General features: G+C 41.1%; 2 protein-coding genes across 4 annotated transcripts; both read right to left on the bottom strand.

Annotated features, from left to right (window-relative positions):
- Window positions 1-4,479: 4,479 nt before the first annotated feature.
- LOC114145169 (oxidation resistance protein 1-like) lies at window positions 4,480-9,246 on the bottom strand. Of its 2 annotated transcripts, XR_003595624.1 has the most exons (5): window positions 7,243-9,246; window positions 7,056-7,151; window positions 6,693-6,766; window positions 6,169-6,457; window positions 4,480-6,075 (listed from the first exon to the last, which is right to left on the bottom strand). XR_003595624.1 is itself a non-coding variant. In XM_028018615.1 (4 exons), exons 1-4 carry the CDS (start codon window positions 7,321-7,323, stop codon window positions 6,322-6,324), a joined length of 387 nt encoding a protein of 128 aa, XP_027874416.1. In that variant the 5' UTR covers window positions 7,324-9,246; the 3' UTR covers window positions 4,480-6,321. The 2 variants fall into 2 exon arrangements, 1 of the variants encoding a protein (XP_027874416.1); XM_028018615.1 differs by having other exon boundaries at window positions 4,480-6,457.
- An 11,272-nt stretch (window positions 9,247-20,518) lies between these two features.
- Window positions 20,519-25,284, bottom strand: LOC114144792 (oxidation resistance protein 1-like). 2 transcript variants are annotated; one of them, XR_003595543.1, is made up of 5 exons: window positions 23,285-25,284; window positions 23,098-23,193; window positions 22,735-22,808; window positions 22,211-22,499; window positions 20,519-22,117 (listed from the first exon to the last, which is right to left on the bottom strand). XR_003595543.1 is itself a non-coding variant. In XM_028017973.1 (4 exons), the coding sequence occupies exons 1-4, from the start codon at window positions 23,363-23,365 to the stop codon at window positions 22,364-22,366; spliced, it is 387 nt and encodes a 128-aa protein (XP_027873774.1). In that variant the 5' UTR covers window positions 23,366-25,284; the 3' UTR covers window positions 20,519-22,363. The 2 variants fall into 2 exon arrangements, 1 of the variants encoding a protein (XP_027873774.1); XM_028017973.1 differs by having other exon boundaries at window positions 20,519-22,499.
- Window positions 25,285-25,549: the final 265 nt, after the last annotated feature.

Here is a 25,549-nt window from a genome sequence, read left to right on the forward strand (position 1 = left end):
ATCCATCCGTCCATCCATCCATCCATCCATCCGTCCCGTCCATCCATCCGTCCGTCCGTCCGTCCATCCATCCATCCATCCGTCTGTCCATCCATCTATCCATCCATCTTCTTCTGCTTGTCGGGTCATGGGGCCGGCAGCTTAAGAGCAGCTTCCCAAACTTCGTTGGATGGGAATTTTCCATTTTTAGAACTATGTTGGCAATTCTCAGAGAAGTGCACAGATTTGGAGTTTAGTGAGGGAAGTTTGACAGTATTGGTATTGGTAACTTTCTGACGGCTCAGTGCAGGTCTGCAAACCTTGCTGGTTTTTCCTTCATCATGTTTATCAGAATATGTCGTTCTTCCCTCACAGGACTTGGAGCAACTTCTCCCTGGTCTTGCTGCTGGCAGAGTCTCCTTAACATCGTCATAAACAGGCTGTTTGCGTTTCTCAAGATGGATACTTTTAATACGTTCACCTCCACACACTCTCTCTAACTCAATTAAGGATAACATGTCTTTCCTCTCAGCCTCACGAAGTTCCTTCTTCTCCTGCTGTTTACGTCGTATTTGGTAATCCCACGAGTCGGTCAGAGATTTGGTAGCTGCAGCTTTTTTCTCTTTCGCCAGTTTTTCAACCTTCTGCTCTGCAGCTTCCCGATGTTTCATTTCTTTCAATGACCTGTCTTCCATAATAGTCCTTTTCACGTCTTCTTTCTTCTTTATAAGGGACAGTTGGTTGTACACTATTTGTTGACGTATTTCACGACTCCTGTCCTTGTCATCAATGTCACTGTCATTATCTGGAACAACCGATTGATAAAGAACAGTTCTTCTTTGCTCACTAAAGTTGTCCTGCAGCTTCTGCTGAACCTCCTTCTTCTGTCTCCTGGCTCCAATTTCCTCACCTCGATATCCAGGAAGAACCCCTTGCCTTTCATTCCTGTCCATTTCAGCCTTCTTTGTCTGTTTGTACTGATGTCTAGTAGCCAATTCATCAGCCAGAGGTTTTTGCTTCGGAGTTTTCTCCTGCTGCTGTATTTGATGTGATAATTTGGCAACTTCATCCTTGGCCATCTTGTTGCATTGCTTATTTTGTAAAATAACATCATAATCAGTTTCTTTCTTTAATATATCATTTAAACTGTCATCAATAGATTTCTTTTGCTCTTTTTTGTTAAGTTGAGTCTCATTATGTCTCAAAAAATTCTGGCTTTTCTCTTTCTTCTGTCTCTTCATTTCCATTTCTTCATTTTCATGCAGTCTATCTGACTGCATTATGGCAGCCATTTGTTGCCTTTCAATTTCAACTCTGTGCTTCTTCTTCTGTTCTTTACCTTCAATTTGAGAATCCAATGTTTCGGCCAGAGACTTTTTTAAATTGACTTTCTTCTCCCTCTCTTGTTGCTCTTCAAACTTCTGGTGTAGCTGCTGCTTGGCCCTCTCTTTGCAACGCTTTTCATCCAAAATAACGAAGTTGGCAACTTCCTTCCTCTTTATACAATCCAGATTTTCAAACACAACCTTCTTACAATCCTCTAGAAAATTATACTTTTCACGAAGCCTTTTCTCACTCAAATGTTTTGGACAGTTTGACTCAAACTGAACATCTTCCTTTTTATCACTAAATCTCTCATGTATCTGCATTGTGACTTTGGCTTCTGTATTTTGTTCAGTCTCGTCCTGTTTGAAGAATTTTCTATCTTTCTCCTTCTTGTGTCTCCTCGTCTCAATGTCCTCAATTTGACACAACCTGTCCGCTTCCATTATGGCAGCCATTTGGTGCCTTTCAATTTCAGCCTTTTCCATGTCTTTCTGCTTTTTATATTGAACCTGGGTGTCCCATGTATCAGTCAGAATCTGTTTCATTTTATCTTTCTTCTCCCTCTCTTGTTCCTCTTGTAACTTTTGCTGTAACTGCTGCTTGGCCCTCTCTGCACGACGCTTTTCCTCCAAAAGGATGTAACTAGCAGTTTCTTTTTTCTTTATTTCCTCCAGATTGTTATAAACAATTTTCTTGCAATCCTGTTGAGATGGAACCTTTTCAGGACGCGTGTTTTGAAATATAGGCGGAAAGCCTTCATTTGGCTCCCGCTTAGCCATTTCTTTTACTTTTAAAGGCTTTTCAAACCGTTTGTCTTTTCCAGAAACCTCGTTGTTATCAGCTGTGGACGCGTAGGGAGCTCTTTGGCTCAGCAGTCTTTCCGTCATTTTTCTCTCAGGTTCCGTATCTTTAGTATATTTAGACCAGTAAGAAACATAGGTGTTTAATGATTCTTCCTGTTCTCGAAGTCGGTTCGGTTCTTCATTTGGTTCCGTCTTCTGTCTTGTCTTTAGCAAAGGATTAATAATCTTAGGTAATCGACGGGAATCCATCTTCCGTTTCTGTCTAACAATGATGAGAGAACAATTAACTATAAATCCGCTGGGTTCTGCAAGTCTGGCTCTAGAACACAAGTGACCAACTATTTAAGAGGTTTCAGAGCTGATGTCATAGATCTATGACACAAAGCATCTGATCCTAGTGACATCATCAGTCAGGTAGAAGTGTCCCATTAGTTGCTATTGCTATGGTAACCAGGAAAAACTCTGAAATGATTCCCACCTTCTAGTAAAGGAGATGTTTCAAACCATTAAAACATTTCCAAATAACTTCATTCATATTAAGACAAATGAAACTTTTCCCAACCATTTAGACTAGTTTCTGCCAATGTGGCTGTAATTGATATGGGCTTAACAATGTGCAAAACACAATCACCTGGTTTCCCATTGAATCTGCTCAACAGTGTTTTCCTCATCAAAAGAGGTTTTTTGTGAGGAAAAGTGTTTGATGAACTCAGGTTAAACTGTGGCCGTTTCTCATTTAGACATCTTAAGGGCTTTTTTCCTTTATCTCGATTTATTTTGCATAACATATGACTTCCAGTTTTTGATTTGATGTTATTTTATTTTTATTTTGCTCTATATATGTTGTAAAATGGCAGCTTAACGACAGAAAGGAACAGAAGACAAGTTACAACAACGTGTTAAAATGTGTCTAGTTATTAGCGAACACCTTGATAGAGGCACAAGGTTTGTTTGTTTTGTAAATAAGGACGGTTCTAATTTTTTAATCGATTGAAATTGTGAATTTGTTGTATATAAACACTAGGGCATAGTTTTGAATTAGAGTTGATATTTTTAGAGGTGAATATTATTTTTAGTTGAAATGTTCTGGTTGTGTTTTTGTAGCTTACACTGTCCTTTGTGTGTGTGTGTGTGTGTGTGTGTGTGTGTGTGTGTGTGTGTGTGTTTGTGCATACAGCTATTACAATGAAACTCAGGGTTTACTTTCCAATAAACCTCACTGTTCATCAGTAAAGCCACAATCCTTCATTTGGGGCTGGGGGTGTTACACACTTTTTTTATCTTTAATCCTATTAGGCGTGTGCTGCTGTTCATGCTTGTATATATGTGTGGCCCAGTGTAGACAAATGAGCCAAACACATTCAACTGAAAAACGGAAGTGGGTTTTATTGCCGACTGTCCTCAGATGGAACAGTATTAATTTTGGTTTGATTTGTATGGAAGCACATTGCTATCACACAGGAAAAAAATATTTAGAGTGCCATCACGTTATAGCGTGATACTTATCTTAGACGTGATACGTATCTCGTATTATATGCCAACACAATTGGCAAATAATTGTCAAGAGGAAGAAAAAAATACATTTGCTTCTCAAAATTACGGCAAGCATGGGCGTCAAGTCCTCAATTTACAGGTGTAACTAAAGTCCTTTAGGATAAACTTCCACCAGCTTCACACAGTTAGAGGCAGAAACCTGCACTCATTCGCCTTGAAACTGCAAAAATAGCTGCTAAATGTGCTAAAGGCTGAGAAACAACTTACCTTTACAGGAAAACCCTTTATCCTCCATTATAGTGGCCAGGTTAGCTAGCTTTAGCATTCACGTCAGGCTCTGTTGTGGGGAACTAGCTGTAGCTAACCGGGAGCAAAAGGGACCGTCTGAGGTGACTGGCAGCGCTAAGACCCTCCCCCTGGCTCTGATTGGTCACTGGGACCAGAGGGAGGAACTTGATTTTTTTGTGTCCTGCTGTCAGGACATAGTGAAAGTTTTAACAAATATTTTTATGTTTCTGCAAATGTTATTTCAGTTTTATTTTTTATTCCTGTACTAAAGGAAAGCACCTTGACACCATGCTCACCGTTTTACAGATTGTTTATAAAAGTTGTATACATACTTGCATCTTCAATACCTTCCAATGAAGGTCTTCATTTGACGACACGGATGCATACTCAAAAATTACACACAGGTTGTACTAATTGGGACGAGTTCCTTGCACTGAATTTTATTTATGGGTACAGATGCACACCATAATTTAAAATATGGTTTTAAGTAAGAAAAGAAGCAGCAGCATTTACCGCCCACTTAAAACTGCGTGCTACTTTGTGCAGGTTAAAGATAAAACGGAAGAGAAGAATCAGAAATGCAGAGATCTCGCTGGTTACAACAATTACTTCAGCTTTATTAGTATTTGTACATCACTGATACAATGCTCTGGTGAAATTAAAGAGGTAACCATATTTACTTGCTGTGACTTTCCACATGGACACAAATACTGGCGTGGAAGACCAGGAGGGAGGGGAGGGAGAAAAAAAAGGAAAAAGGGAAGTCAGGACTCTGTGGGGAAGTGTTATGTTGTTCTCCTGCCTTTATTATGCGCATCTGCCTCAGACTCACATGGCGACTATGTGCGGAGAGAAACCGAGACCTGCTGCTGTCTTTAAAACGTTTCATCCCCAAACGTTACATCCTCAGAGTAATCCTCGTCCTTCCAGAGAGCACTAGGACATTTTCCTGTTGTTATTGGTAGCAGCAAGCTTTCTAGTAACAGTTAACAGGAAGGGAAAAAAATATACTGTACAGCTACTTCTAGGATAATCTGAGAACCTGGCCTTGACGCTTTTGAACCAGATTAAAGTGCTAAAAGCAACCCATTGATTCACACTTTATTTTATATATATATATATTTATATAGCATAATGTATTTATATATATATATATATATATTGCAACAAATCTACTATTTTACCATTAATTTACAGGGTAATATACAATATATAGTAACAGCTGAAATATCAGCACAAATATATCACTGTCACACTCAACAGCAAAATATATATGATTATATAAAGTTATATAATCATATATACAATATATAATTGTCATATATGCATGTAAAACAGGTAACCACATCTCAGGCCTTCAAATGAAACCCAGAGAAGCAATTATGTGTATCAAGACGTAAAAGCTTTACACGTTCCTCTCTCTCTTTCTCCAAACGGCGGCCAAAGAGTCGCCGCCCGGTGGGGTTAGTTGAGGTCACAGGACAGTTTATTTGCATATTCCACAAATCTATTGCAACACGTTACTGTCTACGAAACAGTAGAGCCAGCGTCCGGCCGGCAGCTGGACTCACACATACACCCACTGAACGGAACGCTACGACGACGGGTGGTCTGGTTATAGCTATGTGCTTTCAGACGGTGTGCTATGGACAGTGAACGACAGGACTACGACACACGATACTCAATAAGTTAAGCCTCAAGGGAGGAGGGAGGGGAGGACAAACTCACCCCTCCCCCTTTCACCTACACACACAGCACGTATTCGCTCGCTTTAACGTCATCGGTTCCGGATGCGGACGCGGGTTTTTTTTTTTTTTTTTTTTTTGTAAGTTCACCACAAATCACCACTTTTGACACTCCACGATCAAGAGAAATGGAATGTGTTCGGTTTCCTCCGACTGAGTCTCTCTCCGTAACGGCCGACAGCACAGTGAGTTGGAGTTCTAGCTGGGATCCCAGAAGTTGGTGGTGGTGGTGTGGTGATGTGGGAGAGGGGGGATTCCTTGAGGTTCTTCAGAGTTCTGATGCACTATTTGCACCAGGTGGGGCAGCTTTCCTTTCTTGCAGCAGTCCCAAACCTCAGCCTCAGGAAGTCCAGTTGGCCTTAGTGACCGCGCGGTCCCTACCCTGCTTCCCTTGCATTTCTCCTCGTACTCTCCCTACTCTGCAAAGACGCCGCACAGGGCTGCAATAAGATACACACACAGGTTTATTTTTCACAAAGAAAAACAAAAGAAAATAAAACAAAGCTCCTTAATAACTGCAGTAGTTAACGCACAACAAGCATCCAGTATCTGGCCTCCAGACAGGGGAGCACCTGGTGGTGTGCAGTTAGGTTTGGGATGTTGCCACTGTTCTGAAGGAGGACCGCTCCCTGGGTTTGGTCCTGTGTGTAGGACTTGTTTTTTTTCCCTGTGTTGCAGCAGGTTTGTTATTCAAAAGCCCACACCTCGATGTCCTGCACATAGAAGTCCTCCTTCTTGGAGAGCATTGGGTTCCCAAAGGTTTTACAGGCGTGGCTCCGGCCGTGGTACAGGTCTCCGTCCAGCCACAGGCCGAACTCACCGCTGGAACAGAGAACACACACGCACACGCACACACACACACACACACACACAGGAGGCATTTTACACCGCTGGATGCTACTGCCAGTACTCAGGTTCATTTCTGTAGAAGAGATGTGGTAAATCTAAGCTACAATTCCGGTTAGGAGGTTTCATCCGCTTAGGGATGAACATTTATCGTACTGTTTATCAGTTATTGGGATAAATGTCTCATCATGATTTGAAATTTCTGGCTTACCTTCCTCCACCAAAAGCCAAAGAGTCCATGTCTCCTTTAATGAAGAACATGTTGTCACCTGTCCATTTGTATACCTGTGAACAGAGCAGGTGTTCAGCCGTGTTTTAGCTGCAATCACATGCAGAAGAACAAATCAAGATTTAGAAGAGAACAGCTCTCATTGGTGAATGAAAAGAGCTAAGATTTAGCAAAAGAACATGAAAGGTTTTGCATTTGTCCTTTGCTGATACTTTTTCATTTCAGGAAGTCTATCCAACTCCCTTTATTGTTACAAATCAAACCTCCAGTTCCTCTGAATAACTTTTAAAAAGGGGCAAAATCTTTTCTAATGTGACAGAGCATGACAGTGACTCGACGCCGTACCTCAAACTCTGGATTGAAGGTAAAGAGGAAGGTCTCTCCTGTGCCGTAAAAGCCATCGCTGACTTTAAAGGGTTCAGATGCAAGTGCACCAAATACCTGAGAAAACACACAGAGGAGACTGTGAGCAGAGGCAGAAACGGATCAGAAATATTAATACGCTGTACAGCAGCACAGCTTTTCTGCTCACCTGACCGTCGCTGTCCTTAATGACCAGCAGGACCGGTGTGTCCTGGCCCTGCATGGCTCTGTACAGCGTCTTAATGCTCATGCCGTGCTTTGACGTGCCAAACGCCAGCGTCCAGGGGTAACCGATGGTCCGTGGGGGGAGATTCCTGGCAAGCTGTGTGTGTGTGTGTGTGTGTGGGGAACACACAGCGATGATGAAGGAATCGTGACGAGGAAAAAAGAAAAGAAAAAGACACAGAAGCAGTGAAAAGGCCACAGCCACCAATGCTCAATTACATGTGTGGTGACATTTTAACACCGTCTGGAGTTTAAAGCAGAGTAACAGCTTAGCTCAAAACGTGGAGCTCAGCCACTAGAGGAGGAAGAGGAGCAGGCCTTCATCAGAGAGACACACTGAAAGATGAACGGCGGCTGTTTGGACGGGGAGATAAAGCCGACGGACGTGGCGGAGGAAGAGGGAAGTGTGTACACTTTATTTCTAACAGACGCATAAAAAAGACACAGGCTAGATTCTAGAGATGAACCGATCTGATATTAATATCTGTATTGGCCTGGATACCGAAAACAATATATAGATGAGGTATCGGTGGCAATGTGCCAGATCCATAAGGGCAGATCTGTTCAGTCTTGTTAATATTGTCAATATTGTTACAGTTTTTAATCTTAAACGGCTCAAGAGATTTGCCAGTCTATGGGCAGTTTTATGTACACAGACCGCTTTAATCATTTACCTTTCAAAAATACTAATCTGCTTATATAGTTGCGTCTACATTTGCTTCACCAAGTAATTAGCCAGGTTCTTTAGTGTGTCTATGTAAGGACTGGTTAGGTGAAGGTGTTCCTGCTGAATGTCGTCACTAAGCCGCCAACAGCAGCTGGATTTGTAGAAGTACAGATGTTGCAGCATCTATTCCCCAAACACAACGATGAAACACAGCTGACTGAAGAACAAGGTTTTCACATTTTATCGTTTTACAAACTTACATGAATTTTATTTGAATTTTTTGTGGTCCAATGAAATTTTTTTTCATAATATAGCTTAAGGTAAAGTTTAAATGATTTATTTTTTTTCTGCCACAGTCTCTCAGTTGGACTTTGACTAGGCCATTCTCTTCCATAGAACATGGAGCATGTTAAGAGTGTTTGTTCAGGCAAATGCGACGGACATCCAATGGTTTTGTCCAAATGCTGCACATATTTTATGTCATTGACGTGAGACGTGCATCGTAATTCTGCCCCAGGACAATAAAAATTTTTTTAAGGTCAAATAAACTCAAACTGTTTAACATAAGGCCTTTGCTATTAGTTGTGCTTTGTTTCTTTCAGCTTCCTTCATCTTGTTATGATCTTGTGATGATACTGTTAGTGAATAACTTTAAAAACGATTCACGGTCGGCAGCATTAGTTCCGTAAACGGTGTTCTGCTGTGTGAAGTCAACTTTCTTCTGCTTTTTATTCTTCTCCATTTTGTTATTCTATAATGTTAACATGGTGATGCAAACAAATGAAAGCAGAAGAAAACTCAAAACATTCTTCTGCATATGCAGGTTTCTTTGGGCTTATAAGCCATTCACTCAGAAGTCTGATTGCGGTCACAGGAATTGAACATCAATGCTTTCTGCAGGCGTCGCCAACTTGGATTTAAAATGATTTGAGACCTTTTAGGTTTTATGAATGGAATTTAAAACCTAGATCGCTACAGAAATGCACAAATTTCAGTGGGCTGGCGATAAATTTGCACTAACCCATGATAGGCAAGTGCAAATTTACCTATCATAGGATGCAAAAAACTACCTGCCAAACTTGCTAGCAAGGACATGTTAGCAGTAAGTTAGCGTTAGCCTCAGCTACTTCTACTCACAGCCAGCAGAACAAAAATGTCTGAGTACGGCTTAAACTTTTGCCTGACAGAAAAGTTTCACGAGGAAAAAACATTACATGTACATGACTTAAAGTATGACTTAATGACAAAATTTGACACAATTTAGAGGCCTTAAAGTCACTTGAGGAACATTTTCCTAAATTCATAGGATTAATAAACCTAAAACCAGTTTATTATCAAGGTAGAATTTGAAAATCATACTTAGAAATTTAATTACCCTTATTTTTATTTGAACATTATGCGGCTGTTGGCCTTTTTTACAAGAATGTTTGTCCATTTATAGAAAAGTAGACATGATGAGTCGAGTTTTACTATTTCAGTTCACAGTTCATGAAGTGGGCCTGTCATAGTTTCAGTACCAAACACCTTTCTGTTCACACAGAAACATCCTAACATTCTGTTCTGTTCTTTAGTTGGACATTATTTAAGTGACTCCAGAGAGATTTGGGAAATTAATATATATAAGGTGTGAAGCCTTTTAATTATCATAATTAAAAGGCTTCACACTTTTAATTATGACATTAAAAGTGTCATAATAATGACACTTTTAATGTCATTATATATATATATATATATATACATATATATATATATATATATATATATATATATATATATATATATATATATATATATATACTGCTCAAAAAAATAAAGGGAACACTTAAAGAACACAATATAACTGTGCAAAAGGAATAGACAACAGGTGGAAATTATTGGCAATTAGCAAGACACACTCAATAAAGGAGTGGTTCTGCAGTTGGGACCACAGACCACTTCTCAGTATCTATGCTGTCTGGCTGATGTTTTGGTCAGTTTTGAATGTTGGTGGTGCTTTCACACTCGTGGTAGCATGAGACGGACTCCACAACCCACACAAGTGGCTCAGGTAGTGCAGCTCATCCAGGATGGCACATCAATGCGAGCTGTGGCAAGAAGGTTTGCTGTGTCTGTCAGCGTAGTGTCCAGAGGCTGGAGGCGCTACCAGGAGACAGGCCAGTACACCAGGAGACGTGGAGGAGGCCGTAGGAGGGCAACAACCCAGCAGCAGGACCGCTACCTCCGCCTTTGTGCAAGAAGGAACAGGAGGAGCACTGCCAGAGCCCTGCAAAATGACCTCCAGCAGGCCACAAATGTGCATGTGTCTGCACAAACGGTTAGAAACCGACTCCATGAGGATGGTATGAGGGCCCGACGTCCACAGATGGGGGTTGTGCTCACAGCCCAACACCGTGCAGGACGCTTGGCATTTGCCAGAGAACACCAGGATTGGCAAATTCGCCACTGGCGCCTTGTGCTCTTCACAGATGAAAGCAGGTTCACACTGAGCACATGTGACAGACGTGACAGAGTCTGGAGACGCCGTGGAGAGCGGTCTGCTGCCTGCAACATCCTTCAGCATGACCGGTTTGGCAGTGGGTCAGTAATGGTGTGGGGTGGCATTTCTTTGGAGGGCCGCACAGCCCTCCATGTGCTCACCAGAGGTAGCCTGACTGCCATTAGGTACCGAGATGAGATCCTCAGACCCATTGTGACACCATATGCTGGTGCGGTTGGCCCTGGGTTCCTCCTAATGCAGGACAATGCTAGACCTCATGTGGCTGGAGTGTGTCAGCAGTTCCTGCAAGATGAAGGCATTGAAGCTATGGACTGGCCAGCCCGTTCCCCAGACCTGAATCCGATTGAGCACATCTGGGACATCATGTCTCGCTCCATCCACCAACGTCACGTTGCACCACAGACTGTCCAGGAGTTGGCGGATGCTTTAGTCCAGGTCTGGGAGGAGATCCCTCAGGAGACCATCCGCCACCTCATCAGGAGCATGCCCAGGCGTTGTAGGGAGGTCATACAGGCACGTGGAGGCCACACACAATACTGAGCCTCATTTTGACTTGTTTTAAGGACATTACATTAAAGTTGGATCAGCGTGTAGTGTTATTTCACTTTAATTTTGTGTGTGGCTCCAAATCCAGGCCTCCATTGGTTAATACATTTGATTTCCATTGATGATTTTTGTGTGATTTTGTTGTCAGCACATTCAACTTTGTACAGAACAAAGTATTCAATGAGAATATTTCTTTCATTCAGATCTAGGATGTGTTATTTGAGTGTTCCCTTTATTTTTTTGAGCAGTGTATATATATATTATGTCATATATATTATATATATTAATATATAAGCAATATATATATATAATGACATTAAAAGTGTCATATATATATATATATATATATATATATATATATATATATACAGTATATATATACATATGGACGTGTGGACGCCACACACACCGAGCCGACAGGACAGCAGATGACTCCGGCAAGACCAGAGGCGGAGGTTTGTGCATTTATATTAACAAAGCTTGGTGCACAGACTCTGCTACTACCAAGAGTCACTGCTCACAGAATGTGGAGTTTTTAATGGTCAAATGCAGACCTTATTACCTCCCAAGGGAATTCACCTTGATCATCCTCACTGCCGTGTACCCCCACCCCCCCCCCGGATGCTAATGCCTAGCTAGCCATGAAAGAACTCTATGCGGCTATTAGCAAACACCAAACCAAATATCCTGAGGCTGCTTTTATTGTTGCAGGTGATTTCAATCACTCCAACTTGAAGACAGTTCTTCCCAGATTTCACCAACATGTCTCCTGCCACACCAGAGGAGACAAGACCCTGGACCATGTCTACTCCAATCTGGCTGGAGCCTACAGTGTGACACCCCCAACATCGGACAATCAGACCATCTCTCCCTGTTCCTCACACCTCGGTACTTACCACTCATCCAACGTGTGAAACCTACCGTGAGGACAGTAAAGGTGTGGCCAGAGGGCTCAGACGCTGTGCTCCAGGACCGGTTCAGGAATACAGATTGGACTATTTTCCACCATACAGACTTGGATCAGTACGCCTCATCTGTACTGAACCATATTTCCACCACCATAGAACATGTCACCACCTGCAAACGCATTACCATGTACCCCAACCAGAAACCCTGGATGAACCGAGACGTTCGTCTCCTGCTGAAGGCCCGCAACATCGCCTTCAGGTCAGGGGATGCACAGACTTACAGTGCAGCCAGGGCTGAGCTGAAGAAGGGAATCAAGAAGGCCAAACACCACTACAAAAGGAAGGTGGAGGATCATTTTTCTAACGCCAACCCCCGACGTATGTGGCAAGGCCTTCAGATTCTCACAGACTACAAGAACCCCAATACCACCCCCGCTTCTACTGATGTCTCCTTCCTCAACGAACTTAGCAACATCTATGCTCGTTTTGAGAGAGGGAATACCACAACTGCAACCAAAGCAGCTACCACCCCAGGCCAATAGCTACTGACTTCCTCCCCACTGACGTAGGAGCGGCTCTGAGCAGGATTAAACCCCACAAGGCTGCGGGTCCTGATGGCATACCTGGACGAGTCCTCAGAACGTGCTCTGGGGAGCTGGCAGCACACCTCAGATCCTGTCTCCCCCCACACTAGACCCCCACCAATTTGCATACAGGCAGAACAGGAGCACAGAGGACGCAGTCTCTATAGCGCTGCACTCTGTCCTTTCTCACCTGGACAGTAAGAACACTTACGCCAGACTGCTGTTCTTAGATTTTAGTTCAGCATTCAACACTGTCATCCCATCACAACTCATTACCAAACTCACAGACCTCGGCATCAGTCCACTCATGTGTAACTGGTTGCTCGACTTCCTGACCAGTCGACCTCAACATGTCCGGCTGGACAACCACTTCTCATCCACCATCATTATAAACACCGGAGTGCCACAAGGCTGTGTGATGAGTCCCTTCCTCTACTCCCTCTTCACCTACGACTGCAGACCTGTCCATGGCTCTAACGCCATCATCAAGTTCGCAGATGACACCACGGTGATCGGCCTCATCAGAGATAATGACGAGGCCGCTTACAGGGAGGAGGTAGACCGTCTGACTGAGTGGTGCGACAAAAACAACCTGCAGCTGAACACCGAGAAGACCAAGGAGCTTATCGTGGACTTCAGGAGGAACGCTGACCCACATCCAGCCATCCACATTAAGGGTCAGTGGTGGAGCGTGTGGACACCTTTAAGTTCCTGGGAGTCCACATCTCCGAGGACCTGACTTGGACGACCAGCTGCTCCAAACTCATTAAGAAGGCGCATCAGCGCCTCTTCTTCATGGGGACCCTGAGGAAGAACCACCTGTCCTCAGAGATCCTCATGAACTTCTACCGCTGCACCATTGAGAGCATCCTCACCAACTGTATTACAGCTTGGTACGGGAACTGCTCTGTCTCCGACCGGCAGGCGCTGCAGCGGGTGGTGAAAACTGCCCAGTATATCGCCGGGGCACCGCTCCCTGCCATCAAGGACATCTACAGGAAGCGTTGTTTGAAAAGGGCCAGGAAAATCACAAAGGACTCCACTCACCCAGCACACACACTCTTTTCCCTCCTGCCCTCTGGGAGGCGTTACAGAAGCGTACGGACCAGAACCACCAGGCACCGAAACAGCTTCTTTCCCACAGCTGTCACGCTTTTGAACGCCTCCTGACATAAAACATAAACTATAAGGACTGTACTCCCCTATCCTCTCATACAACAATAACACATGGACTATCCTCACACACACACATATCATGGACTGTTTTCTTCACACACACATACAACCTGTAAATTTTATCTGCCATTATTTATCTATAATCCTTTCCCTAACATTCTTATATATTCTGTATAATCTGTGCATATAGCTCCCATATTTATATTTATACACAATATCTATATTTCTTGCTATAACCCCTTATAGTCCATACATACATAGTCTTGTACATCTGTAAAATAATATATATGTTTTGTCATATATTATATATATTAATATATACACAATATATATATATATATATAATGACATTAAAAGTGTCATATATATATTATATATATATTATATATATATATATATATATCATATATCATATATATCATATATGTCATATATAATGACTTTTAATGTCATTATATATATATATATATATATATATATATATATATATATATATATATATATATATATATATATATACATATATATATATATTGCTTATATATTAATATATAAGCATAATATATATATGGTGTGAGGCCTTTTAATTTTAATTGTCATAATTGAAAGTCTTCACAATTTTATGACACTTTTAATGTCATTATATATACATATATATATATATATATATATATATATATATATATATATATATATATATATATATAGCTTATATATTTATATATATGTGTTGTCATATATATTATATATATCAATATATAAGCATAATATATATATGGTGTGAGGCCTTTTAATTTTAATTGTCATAATTAAAAGTCTTCACAATTTTATGACTAATTTTAATGTCATTATATATACATATATATACATATATATATATATATATATGTATATATATAACTTAATATATATAAGGTGGGAGGCCTTTTCATTTTAATTGTCATAATTAAAGGCCTCACACTTTCAATTATGACATTAAAGTGTCACTTTTAATGTCATCATTATATATATATATATTCAATTCAATACAGTTCTGTCCTTGTCTTTTAATGTGTTTTAATGTCATTATTATAACATTGAAAGACAGATAATGTCTTTTAATGTTATAATTATGACACTTTTTTTTTCTTCCATTTTTCTCTCCGAAGAGTTTTTGCGGCGCTAGTGGCTCATACTTTTTTGACAGTAGGGAGGGTGAGGAGAGGGGGGAAGACATGCGGCAAAGGTCGTCGGGACCGGGAGTCGAACCCGCGACGTCCGCGTCAAGGACTAAGGCCTCCAAACGTGGGGCGTGCTAACCCCCTGAGCCACCACAGCACGCCCCGATTATGACACTTTTAATGCAAAGTTGCTCTAGAAGTTGCAGTGAAAGTCCATTAAAAGTGCCAACCTTGCATTAAAGTGACTTTATTTTCAAAATAATGCAAAGTTGGCACTTTTAATGCAGCTTTGTATTAAAAGTGTCATTATTTACCGAATGACACTTCATGACAACAGTCATGAACATTCATAAAGACTCCTTCATGTTCATGACAGATGTTATGTCATGTTTATGATGTCATGTCAGTCTTATGCACTGACAGGTATACCTACCTAATAGACAGGTAGGTACACCTGTCTGTCTATCAATAGGTAGGCAGGTATCTTTCTACCTGCCTACCTATTGATAGACCTATCTATTTTAGCTAGCTAACCTATGTAGCATCATGTTTGTAGAGACCCGGAGAGAATTTATGTTTAAAATAGAATAATTTAACTAATAGACAAAATTACAGACAATATCTATCTGTTTGTCTGTATGTCTGTCATTTGTGTCTGTAGAGAAACCGGAGCTCCCGGAGAAAACTTTAGTTTAAAGCAAGATTAGTTGATTTTACTAAGAGAGCAAATTACAATGTCTGTCTGTCTGTCAATTGTGTTTTTAGAGAAACTGGAGCACCCAGAGAAAACTTATATTTGAAGTAGGATTACTTAATTTTACTAATAAATAAAATTACAGACAATATCTGTCTGTCTGTCTGTCTATCTGTCTGTCTGTCTATTGTTTTTGTAGAGAAACCGGAGCTCCCGGAGAAAACTTTAGTTTAAAGCAAGATTAGTTGATTTTACTAAGAGAGCAAATTACAATGTCTGTCTGTCTGTCTGTCTGTCTGTCTGTCTTCTATTGTTTTTGTAGGGAAACTGGAGCACCCAGAGAAAACCTTTTGTTAAAATGACTTATGCTACCTTCAAAGCTAAGGCCTCATATGTCTGACGTTGCTAAAGGAAAATATTACAAAGATGTTTTGTAAATGATAAGTGAAAGGCGCTGTTTTCACAGACAGGCTGAAGAGAAAAGGAAAGAGTGGTTTGAAGTGCCATCCATCCATCCGTCCATCCATCCATCCATCCATCCGTCCCGTCCATCCATCCGTCCGTCCGTCCGTCCGTCCATCCATCCATCCGTCTGTCCATCCATCTATCCATCCATCTTCTTCTGCTTGTCGGGTCATGGGGCCGGCAGCTTAAGAGCAGCTTCCCAAACTTCGTTGGATGGGAATTTTCCATTTTTAGAACTATGTTGGCAATTCTCAGAGAAGTGCACAGATTTGGAGTTTAGTGAGGGAAGTTTGACAGTATTGGTATTGGTAACTTTCTGACGGCTCAGTGCAGGTCTGCAAACCTTGCTGGTTTTTCCTTCATCATGTTTATCAGAATATGTCGTTCTTCCCTCACAGGACTTGGAGCAACTTCTCCCTGGTCTTGCTGCTGGCAGAGTCTCCTTAACGTCGTCATAAACAGGCTGTTTGCGTTTCTCAAGATGGATACTTTTAATACGTTCACCTCCACACACTCTCTCTAACTCAATTAAGGATAACATGTCTTTCCTCTCAGCCTCACGAAGTTCCTTCTTCTCCTGCTGTTTACGTCGTATTTGGTAATCCCACGAGTCGGTCAGAGATTTGGTAGCTGCAGCTTTTTTCTCTTTCGCCAGTTTTTCAACCTTCTGCTCTGCAGCTTCCCGATGTTTCATTTCTTTCAATGACCTGTCTTCCATAATAGTCCTTTTCACGTCTTCTTTCTTCTTTATAAGGGACAGTTGGTTGTACACTATTTGTTGACGTATTTCACGACTCCTGTCCTTGTCATCAATGTCACTGTCATTATCTGGAACAACCGATTGATAAAGAACAGTTCTTCTTTGCTCACTAAAGTTGTCCTGCAGCTTCTGCTGAACCTCCTTCTTCTGTCTCCTGGCTCCAATTTCCTCACCTCGATATCCAGGAAGAACCCCTTGCCTTTCATTCCTGTCCATTTCAGCCTTCTTTGTCTGTTTGTACTGATGTCTAGTAGCCAATTCATCAGCCAGAGGTTTTTGCTTCGGAGTTTTCTCCTGCTGCTGTATTTGATGTGATAATTTGGCAACTTCATCCTTGGCCATCTTGTTGCATTGCTTATTTTGTAAAATAACATCATAATCAGTTTCTTTCTTTAATATATCATTTAAACTGTCATCAATAGATTTCTTTTGCTCTTTTTTGTTAAGTTGAGTCTCATTATGTCTCAAAAAATTCTGGCTTTTCTCTTTCTTCTGTCTCTTCATTTCCATTTCTTCATTTTCATGCAGTCTATCTGACTGCATTATGGCAGCCATTTGTTGCCTTTCAATTTCAACTCTGTGCTTCTTCTTCTGTTCTTTACCTTCAATTTGAGAATCCAATGTTTCGGCCAGAGACTTTTTTAAATTGACTTTCTTCTCCCTCTCTTGTTGCTCTTCAAACTTCTGGTGTAGCTGCTGCTTGGCCCTCTCTTTGCAACGCTTTTCATCCAAAATAACAAAGTTGGCAACTTCCTTCCTCTTTATACAATCCAGATTTTCAAACACAACCTTCTTACAATCCTCTAGAAAATTATACTTTTCACGAAGCCTTTTCTCACTCAAATGTTTTGGACAGTTTGACTCAAACTGAACATCTTCCTTTTTATCACTAAATCTCTCATGTATCTGCATTGTGACTTTGGCTTCTGTATTTTGTTCAGTCTCGTCCTGTTTGAAGAATTTTCTATCTTTCTCCTTCTTGTGTCTCCTCGTCTCAATGTCCTCAATTTGACACAACCTGTCCGCTTCCATTATGGCAGCCATTTGGTGCCTTTCAATTTCAGCCTTTTCCATGTCTTTCTGCTTTTTATATTGAACCTGGGTGTCCCATGTATCAGTCAGAATCTGTTTCATTTTATCTTTCTTCTCCCTCTCTTGTTCCTCTTGTAACTTTTGGTGTAACTGCTGCTTGGCCCTCTCTGCACGACGCTTTTCCTCCAAAAGGATGTAACTAGCAGTTTCTTTTTTCTTTATTTCCTCCAGATTGTTATAAACAATTTTCTTGCAATCCTGTTGAGATGGAACCTTTTCAGGACGCGTGTTTTGAAATATAGGCGGAAAGCCTTCATTTGGCTCCCGCTTAGCCATTTCTTTTACTTTTAAAGGCTTTTCAAACCGTTTGTCTTTTCCAGAAACCTCGTTGTTATCAGCTGTGGACGCGTAGGGAGCTCTTTGGCTCAGCAGTCTTTCCGTCATTTTTCTCTCAGGTTCCGTATCTTTAGTATATTTAGACCAGTAAGAAACATAGGTGTTTAATGATTCTTCCTGTTCTCGAAGTCGGTTCGGTTCTTCATTTGGTTCCGTCTTCTGTCTTGTCTTTAGCAAAGGATTAATAATCTTAGGTAATCGACGGGAATCCATCTTCCGTTTCTGTCTAACAATGATGAGAGAACAATTAACTATAAATCCGCTGGGTTCTGCAAGTCTGGCTCTAGAACACAAGTGACCAACTATTTAAGAGGTTTCAGAGCTGATGTCATAGATCTATGACACAAAGCATCTGATCCTAGTGACATCATCAGTCAGGTAGAAGTGTCCCATTAGTTGCTATTGCTATGGTAACCAGGAAAAACTCTGAAATGATTCCCACCTTCTAGTAAAGGAGATGTTTCAAACCATTAAAACATTTCCAAATAACTTCATTCATATTAAGACAAATGAAACTTTTCCCAACCATTTAGACTAGTTTCTGCCAATGTGGCTGTAATTGATATGGGCTTAACAATGTGCAAAACACAATCACCTGGTTTCCCATTGAATCTGCTCAACAGTGTTTTCCTCATCAAAAGAGGTTTTTTGTGAGGAAAAGTGTTTGATGAACTCAGGTTAAACTGTGGCCGTTTCTCATTTAGACATCTTAAGGGCTTTTTTCCTTTATCTCGATTTATTTTGCATAACATATGACTTCCAGTTTTTGATTTGATGTTATTTTATTTTTATTTTGCTCTATATATGTTGTAAAATGGCAGCTTAACGACAGAAAGGAACAGAAGACAAGTTACAACAACGTGTTAAAATGTGTCTAGTTATTAGCGAACACCTTGATAGAGGCACAAGGTTTGTTTGTTTTGTAAATAAGGACGGTTCTAATTTTTTAATCGATTGAAATTGTGAATTTGTTGTATATAAACACTAGGGCATAGTTTTGAATTAGAGTTGATATTTTTAGAGGTGAATATTATTTTTAGTTGAAATGTTCTGGTTGTGTTTTTGTAGCTTACACTGTCCTTTGTGTGTGTGTGTGTGTGTGTGTGTGTGTGTGTGTGTGTGTGTGTGTTTGTGCATACAGCTATTACAATGAAACTCAGGGTTTACTTTCCAATAAACCTCACTGTTCATCAGTAAAGCCACAATCCTTCATTTGGGGCTGGGGGTGTTACACACTTTTTTTATCTTTAATCCTATTAGGCGTGTGCTGCTGTTCATGCTTGTATATATGTGTGGCCCAGTGTAGACAAATGAGCCAAACACATTCAACTGAAAAACGGAAGTGGGTTTTATTGCCGACTGTCCTCAGATGGAACAGTATTAATTTTGGTTTGATTTGTATGGAAGCACATTGCTATCACACAGGAAAAAAATATTTAGAGTGCCATCACGTTATAGCGTGATACTTATCTTAGACGTGATACGTATCTCGTATTATATGCCAACACAATTGGCAAATAATTGTCAAGAGGAAGAAAAAAATACATTTGCTTCTCAAAATTACGGCAAGCATGGGCGTCAAGTCCTCAATTTACAGGTGTAACTAAAGTCCTTTAGGATAAACTTCCACCAGCTTCACACAGTTAGAGGCAGAAACCTGCACTCATTCGCCTTGAAACTGCAAAAATAGCTGCTAAATGTGCTAAAGGCTGAGAAACAACTTACCTTTACAGGAAAACCCTTTATCCTCCATTATAGTGGCCAGGTTAGCTAGCTTTAGCATTCACGTCAGGCTCTGTTGTGGGGAACTAGCTGTAGCTAACCGGGAGCAAAAGGGACCGTCTGAGGTGACTGGCAGCGCTAAGACCCTCCCCCTGGCTCTGATTGGTCACTGGGACCAGAGGGAGGAACTTGATTTTTTTGTGTCCTGCTGTCAGGACATAGTGAAAGTTTTAACAAATATTTTTATGTTTCTGCAAATGTTATTTCAGTTTTATTTTTTATTCCTGTACTAAAGGAAAGCACCTTGACACCATGCTCACCGTTTTACAGATTGTTTATAAAAGTTGTATACATACTTGCATCTTCAATACCTTCCAATGAAGGTCTTCATTTGACGACACGGATGCATACTCAAAAATTACACACAGGTTGTACTAATTGGGACGAGTTCCTTGCACTGAATTTTATTTATGGGTACAGATGCACACCATAATTTAAAATATGGTTTTAAGTAAGAAAAGAAGCAGCAGCATTTACCGCCCACTTAAAACTGCGTGCTACTTTGTGCAGGTTAAAGATAAAACGGAAGAGAAGAATCAGAAATGCAGAGATCTCGCTGGTTACAACAATTACTTCAGCTTTATTAGTATTTGTACATCACTGATACAATGCTCTGGTGAAATTAAAGAGGTAACCATATTTACTTGCTGTGACTTTCCACATGGACACAAATACTGGCGTGGAAGACCAGGAGGGAGGGGAGGGAGAAAAAAAAAGGAAAAAGGGAAGTCAGGACTCTGTGGGGAAGTGTTATGTTGTTCTCCTGCCTTTATTATGCGCATCTGCCTCAGACTCACATGGCGACTATGTGCGGAGAGAAACCGAGACCTGCTGCTGTCTTTAAAACGTTTCATCCCCAAACGTTACATCCTCAGAGTAATCCTCGTCCTTCCAGAGAGCACTAGGACATTTTCCTGTTGTTATTGGTAGCAGCAAGCTTTCTAGTAACAGTTAACAGGAAGGGAAAAAAATATACTGTACAGCTACTTCTAGGATAATCTGAGAACCTGGCCTTGACGCTTTTGAACCAGATTAAAGTGCTAAAAGCAACCCATTGATTCACACTTTATTTTATATATATATATATTTATATAGCATAATGTATTTATATATATATATATATATATATTGCAACAAATCTACTATTTTACCATTAATTTACAGGGTAATATACAATATATAGTAACAGCTGAAATATCAGCACAAATATATCACTGTCACACTCAACAGCAAAATATATATGATTATATAAAGTTATATAATCATATATACAATATATAATTGTCATATATGCATGTAAAACAGGTAACCACATCTCAGGCCTTCAAATGAAACCCAGAGAAGCAATTATGTGTATCAAGACGTAAAAGCTTTACACGTTCCTCTCTCTCTTTCTCCAAACGGCGGCCAAAGAGTCGCCGCCCGGTGGGGTTAGTTGAGGTCACAGGACAGTTTATTTGCATATTCCACAAATCTATTGCAACACGTTACTGTCTACGAAACAGTAGAGCCAGCGTCCGGCCGGCAGCTGGACTCACACATACACCCACTGAACGGAACGCTACGACGACGGGTGGTCTGGTTATAGCTATGTGCTTTCAGACGGTGTGCTATGGACAGTGAACGACAGGACTACGACACACGATACTCAATAAGTTAAGCCTCAAGGGAGGAGGGAGGGGAGGACAAACTCACCCCTCCCCCTTTCACCTACACACACAGCACGTATTCGCTCGCTTTAACGTCATCGGTTCCGGATGCGGACGCGGGTTTTTTTTTTTTTTTTTTTTTTGTAAGTTCACCACAAATCACCACTTTTGACACTCCACGATCAAGAGAAATGGAATGTGTTCGGTTTCCTCCGACTGAGTCTCTCTCCGTAACGGCCGACAGCACAGTGAGTTGGAGTTCTAGCTGGGATCCCAGAAGTTGGTGGTGGTGGTGTGGTGATGTGGGAGAGGGGGGATTCCTTGAGGTTCTTCAGAGTTCTGATGCACTATTTGCACCAGGTGGGGCAGCTTTCCTTTCTTGCAGCAGTCCCAAACCTCAGCCTCAGGAAGTCCAGTTGGCCTTAGTGACCGCGCGGTCCCTACCCTGCTTCCCTTGCATTTCTCCTCGTACTCTCCCTACTCTGCAAAGACGCCGCACAGGGCTGCAATAAGATACACACACAGGTTTATTTTTCACAAAGAAAAACAAAAGAAAATAAAACAAAGCTCCTTAATAACTGCAGTAGTTAACGCACAACAAGCATCCAGTATCTGGCCTCCAGACAGGGGAGCACCTGGTGGTGTGCAGTTAGGTTTGGGATGTTGCCACTGTTCTGAAGGAGGACCGCTCCCTGGGTTTGGTCCTGTGTGTAGGACTTGTTTTTTTTCCCTGTGTTGCAGCAGGTTTGTTATTCAAAAGCCCACACCTCGATGTCCTGCACATAGAAGTCCTCCTTCTTGGAGAGCATTGGGTTCCCAAAGGTTTTACAGGCGTGGCTCCGGCCGTGGTACAGGTCTCCGTCCAGCCACAGGCCGAACTCACCGCTGGAACAGAGAACACACACGCACACGCACACACACACACACACACACACAGGAGGCATTTTACACCGCTGGATGCTACTGCCAGTACTCAGGTTCATTTCTGTAGAAGAGATGTGGTAAATCTAAGCTACAATTCCGGTTAGGAGGTTTCATCCGCTTAGGGATGAACATTTATCGTACTGTTTATCAGTTATTGGGATAAATGTCTCATCATGATTTGAAATTTCTGGCTTACCTTCCTCCACCAAAAGCCAAAGAGTCCATGTCTCCTTTAATGAAGAACATGTTGTCACCTGTCCATTTGTATACCTGTGAACAGAGCAGGTGTTCAGCCGTGTTTTAGCTGCAATCACATGCAGAAGAACAAATCAAGATTTAGAAGAGAACAGCTCTCATTGGTGAATGAAAAGAGCTAAGATTTAGCAAAAGAACATGAAAGGTTTTGCATTTGTCCTTTGCTGATACTTTTTCATTTCAGGAAGTCTATCCAACTCCCTTTATTGTTACAAATCAAACCTCCAGTTCCTCTGAATAACTTTCAAAAAGGGGCAAAATCTTTTCTAATGTGACAGAGCATGACAGTGACTCGACGCCGTACCTCAAACTCTGGATTGAAGGTAAAGAGGAAGGTCTCTCCTGTGCCGTAAAAGCCATCGCTGACTTTAAAGGGTTCAGATGCAAGTGCACCAAATACCTGAGAAAACACACAGAGGAGACTGTGAGCAGAGGCAGAAACGGATCAGAAATATTAATACGCTGTACAGCAGCACAGCTTTTCTGCTCACCTGACCGTCGCTGTCCTTAATGACCAGCAGGACCGGCGTGTCCTGGCCCTGCATGGCTCTGTACAGCGTCTTAATGCTCATGCCGTGCTTTGACGTGCCAAACGCCAGCGTCCAGGGGTAACCGATGGTCCGTGGGGGGAGATTCCTGGCAAGCTGTGTGTGTGTGTGTGTGTGTGGGGAACACACAGCGATGATGAAGGAATCGTGACGAGGAAAAAAGAAAAGAAAAAGACACAGAAGCAGTGAAAAGGCCACAGCCACCAATGCTCAATTACATGTGTGGTGACATTTTAACACCGTCTGGAGTTTAAAGCAGAGTAACAGCTTAGCTCAAAACGTGGAGCTCAGCCACTAGAGGAGGAAGAGGAGCAGGCCTTCATCAGAGAGACACACTGAAAGATGAACGGCGGCTGTTTGGACGGGGAGATAAAGCCGACGGACGTGGCGGAGGAAGAGGGAAGTGTGTACACTTTATTTCTAACAGACGCATAAAAAAGACACAGGCTAGATTCTAGAGATGAACCGATCTGATATTAATATCTGTATTGGCCTGGATACCGAAAACAATATATAGATGAGGTATCGGTGGCAATGTGCCAGATCCATAAGGGCAGATCTGTTCAGTCTTGTTAATATTGTCAATATTGTTACAGTTTTTAATCTTAAACGGCTCAAGAGATTTGCCAGTCTATGGGCAGTTTTATGTACACAGACCGCTTTAATCATTTACCTTTCAAAAATACTAATCTGCTTATATAGTTGCGTCTACATTTGCTTCACCAAGTAATTAGCCAGGTTCTTTAGTGTGTCTATGTAAGGACTGGTTAGGTGAAGGTGTTCCTGCTGAATGTCGTCACTAAGCCGCCAACAGCAGCTGGATTTGTAGAAGTACAGATGTTGCAGCATCTATTCCCCAAACACAACGATGAAACACAGCTGACTGAAGAACAAGGTTTTCACATTTTATCGTTTTACAAACTTACATGAATTTTATTTGAATTTTTTGTGGTCCAATGAAATTTTTTTTCATAATATAGCTTAAGGTAAAGTTTAAATGATTTATTTTTTTTCTGCCACAGTCTCTCAGTTGGACTTTGACTAGGCCATTCTCTTCCATAGAACATGGAGCATGTTAAGAGTGTTTGTTCAGGCAAATGCGACGGACATCCAATGGTTTTGTCCAAATGCTGCACATATTTTATGTCATTGACGTGAGACGTGCATCGTAATTCTGCCCCAGGACAATAAAAATTTTTTTAAGGTCAAATAAACTCAAACTGTTTAACATAAGGCCTTTGCTATTAGTTGTGCTTTGTTTCTTTCAGCTTCCTTCATCTTGTTATGATCTTGTGATGATACTGTTAGTGAATAACTTTAAAAACGATTCACGGTCGGCAGCATTAGTTCCGTAAACGGTGTTCTGCTGTGTGAAGTCAACTTTCTTCTGCTTTTTATTCTTCTCCATTTTGTTATTCTATAATGTTAACATGGTGATGCAAACAAATGAAAGCAGAAGAAAACTCAAAACATTCTTCTGCATATGCAGGTTTCTTTGGGCTTATAAGCCATTCACTCAGAAGTCTGATTGCGGTCACAGGAATTGAACATCAATGCTTTCTGCAGGCGTCGCCAACTTGGATTTAAAATGATTTGAGACCTTTTAGGTTTTATGAATGGAATTTAAAACCTAGATCGCTACAGAAATGCACAAATTTCAGTGGGCTGGCGATAAATTTGCACTAACCCATGATAGGCAAGTGCAAATTTACCTATCATAGGATGCAAAAAACTACCTGCCAAACTTGCTAGCAAGGACATGTTAGCAGTAAGTTAGCGTTAGCCTCAGCTACTTCTACTCACAGCCAGCAGAACAAAAATGTCTGAGTACGGCTTAAACTTTTGCCTGACAGAAAAGTTTCACGAGGAAAAAACATTACATGTACATGACTTAAAGTATGACTTAATGACAAAATTTGACACAATTTAGAGGCCTTAAAGTCACTTGAGGAACATTTTCCTAAATTCATAGGATTAATAAACCTAAAACCAGTTTATTATCAAGGTAGAATTTGAAAATCATACTTAGAAATTTAATTACCCTTATTTTTATTTGAACATTATGCGGCTGTTGGCCTTTTTTACAAGAATGTTTGTCCATTTATAGAAAAGTAGACATGATGAGTCGAGTTTTACTATTTCAGTTCACAGTTCATGAAGTGGGCCTGTCATAGTTTCAGTACCAAACACCTTTCTGTTCACACAGAA

This window comes from Xiphophorus couchianus, chromosome 5 (genome assembly GCF_001444195.1).
Source record: "Xiphophorus couchianus chromosome 5, X_couchianus-1.0, whole genome shotgun sequence".
NCBI lineage: Eukaryota > Metazoa > Chordata > Actinopteri > Cyprinodontiformes > Poeciliidae > Xiphophorus > Xiphophorus couchianus.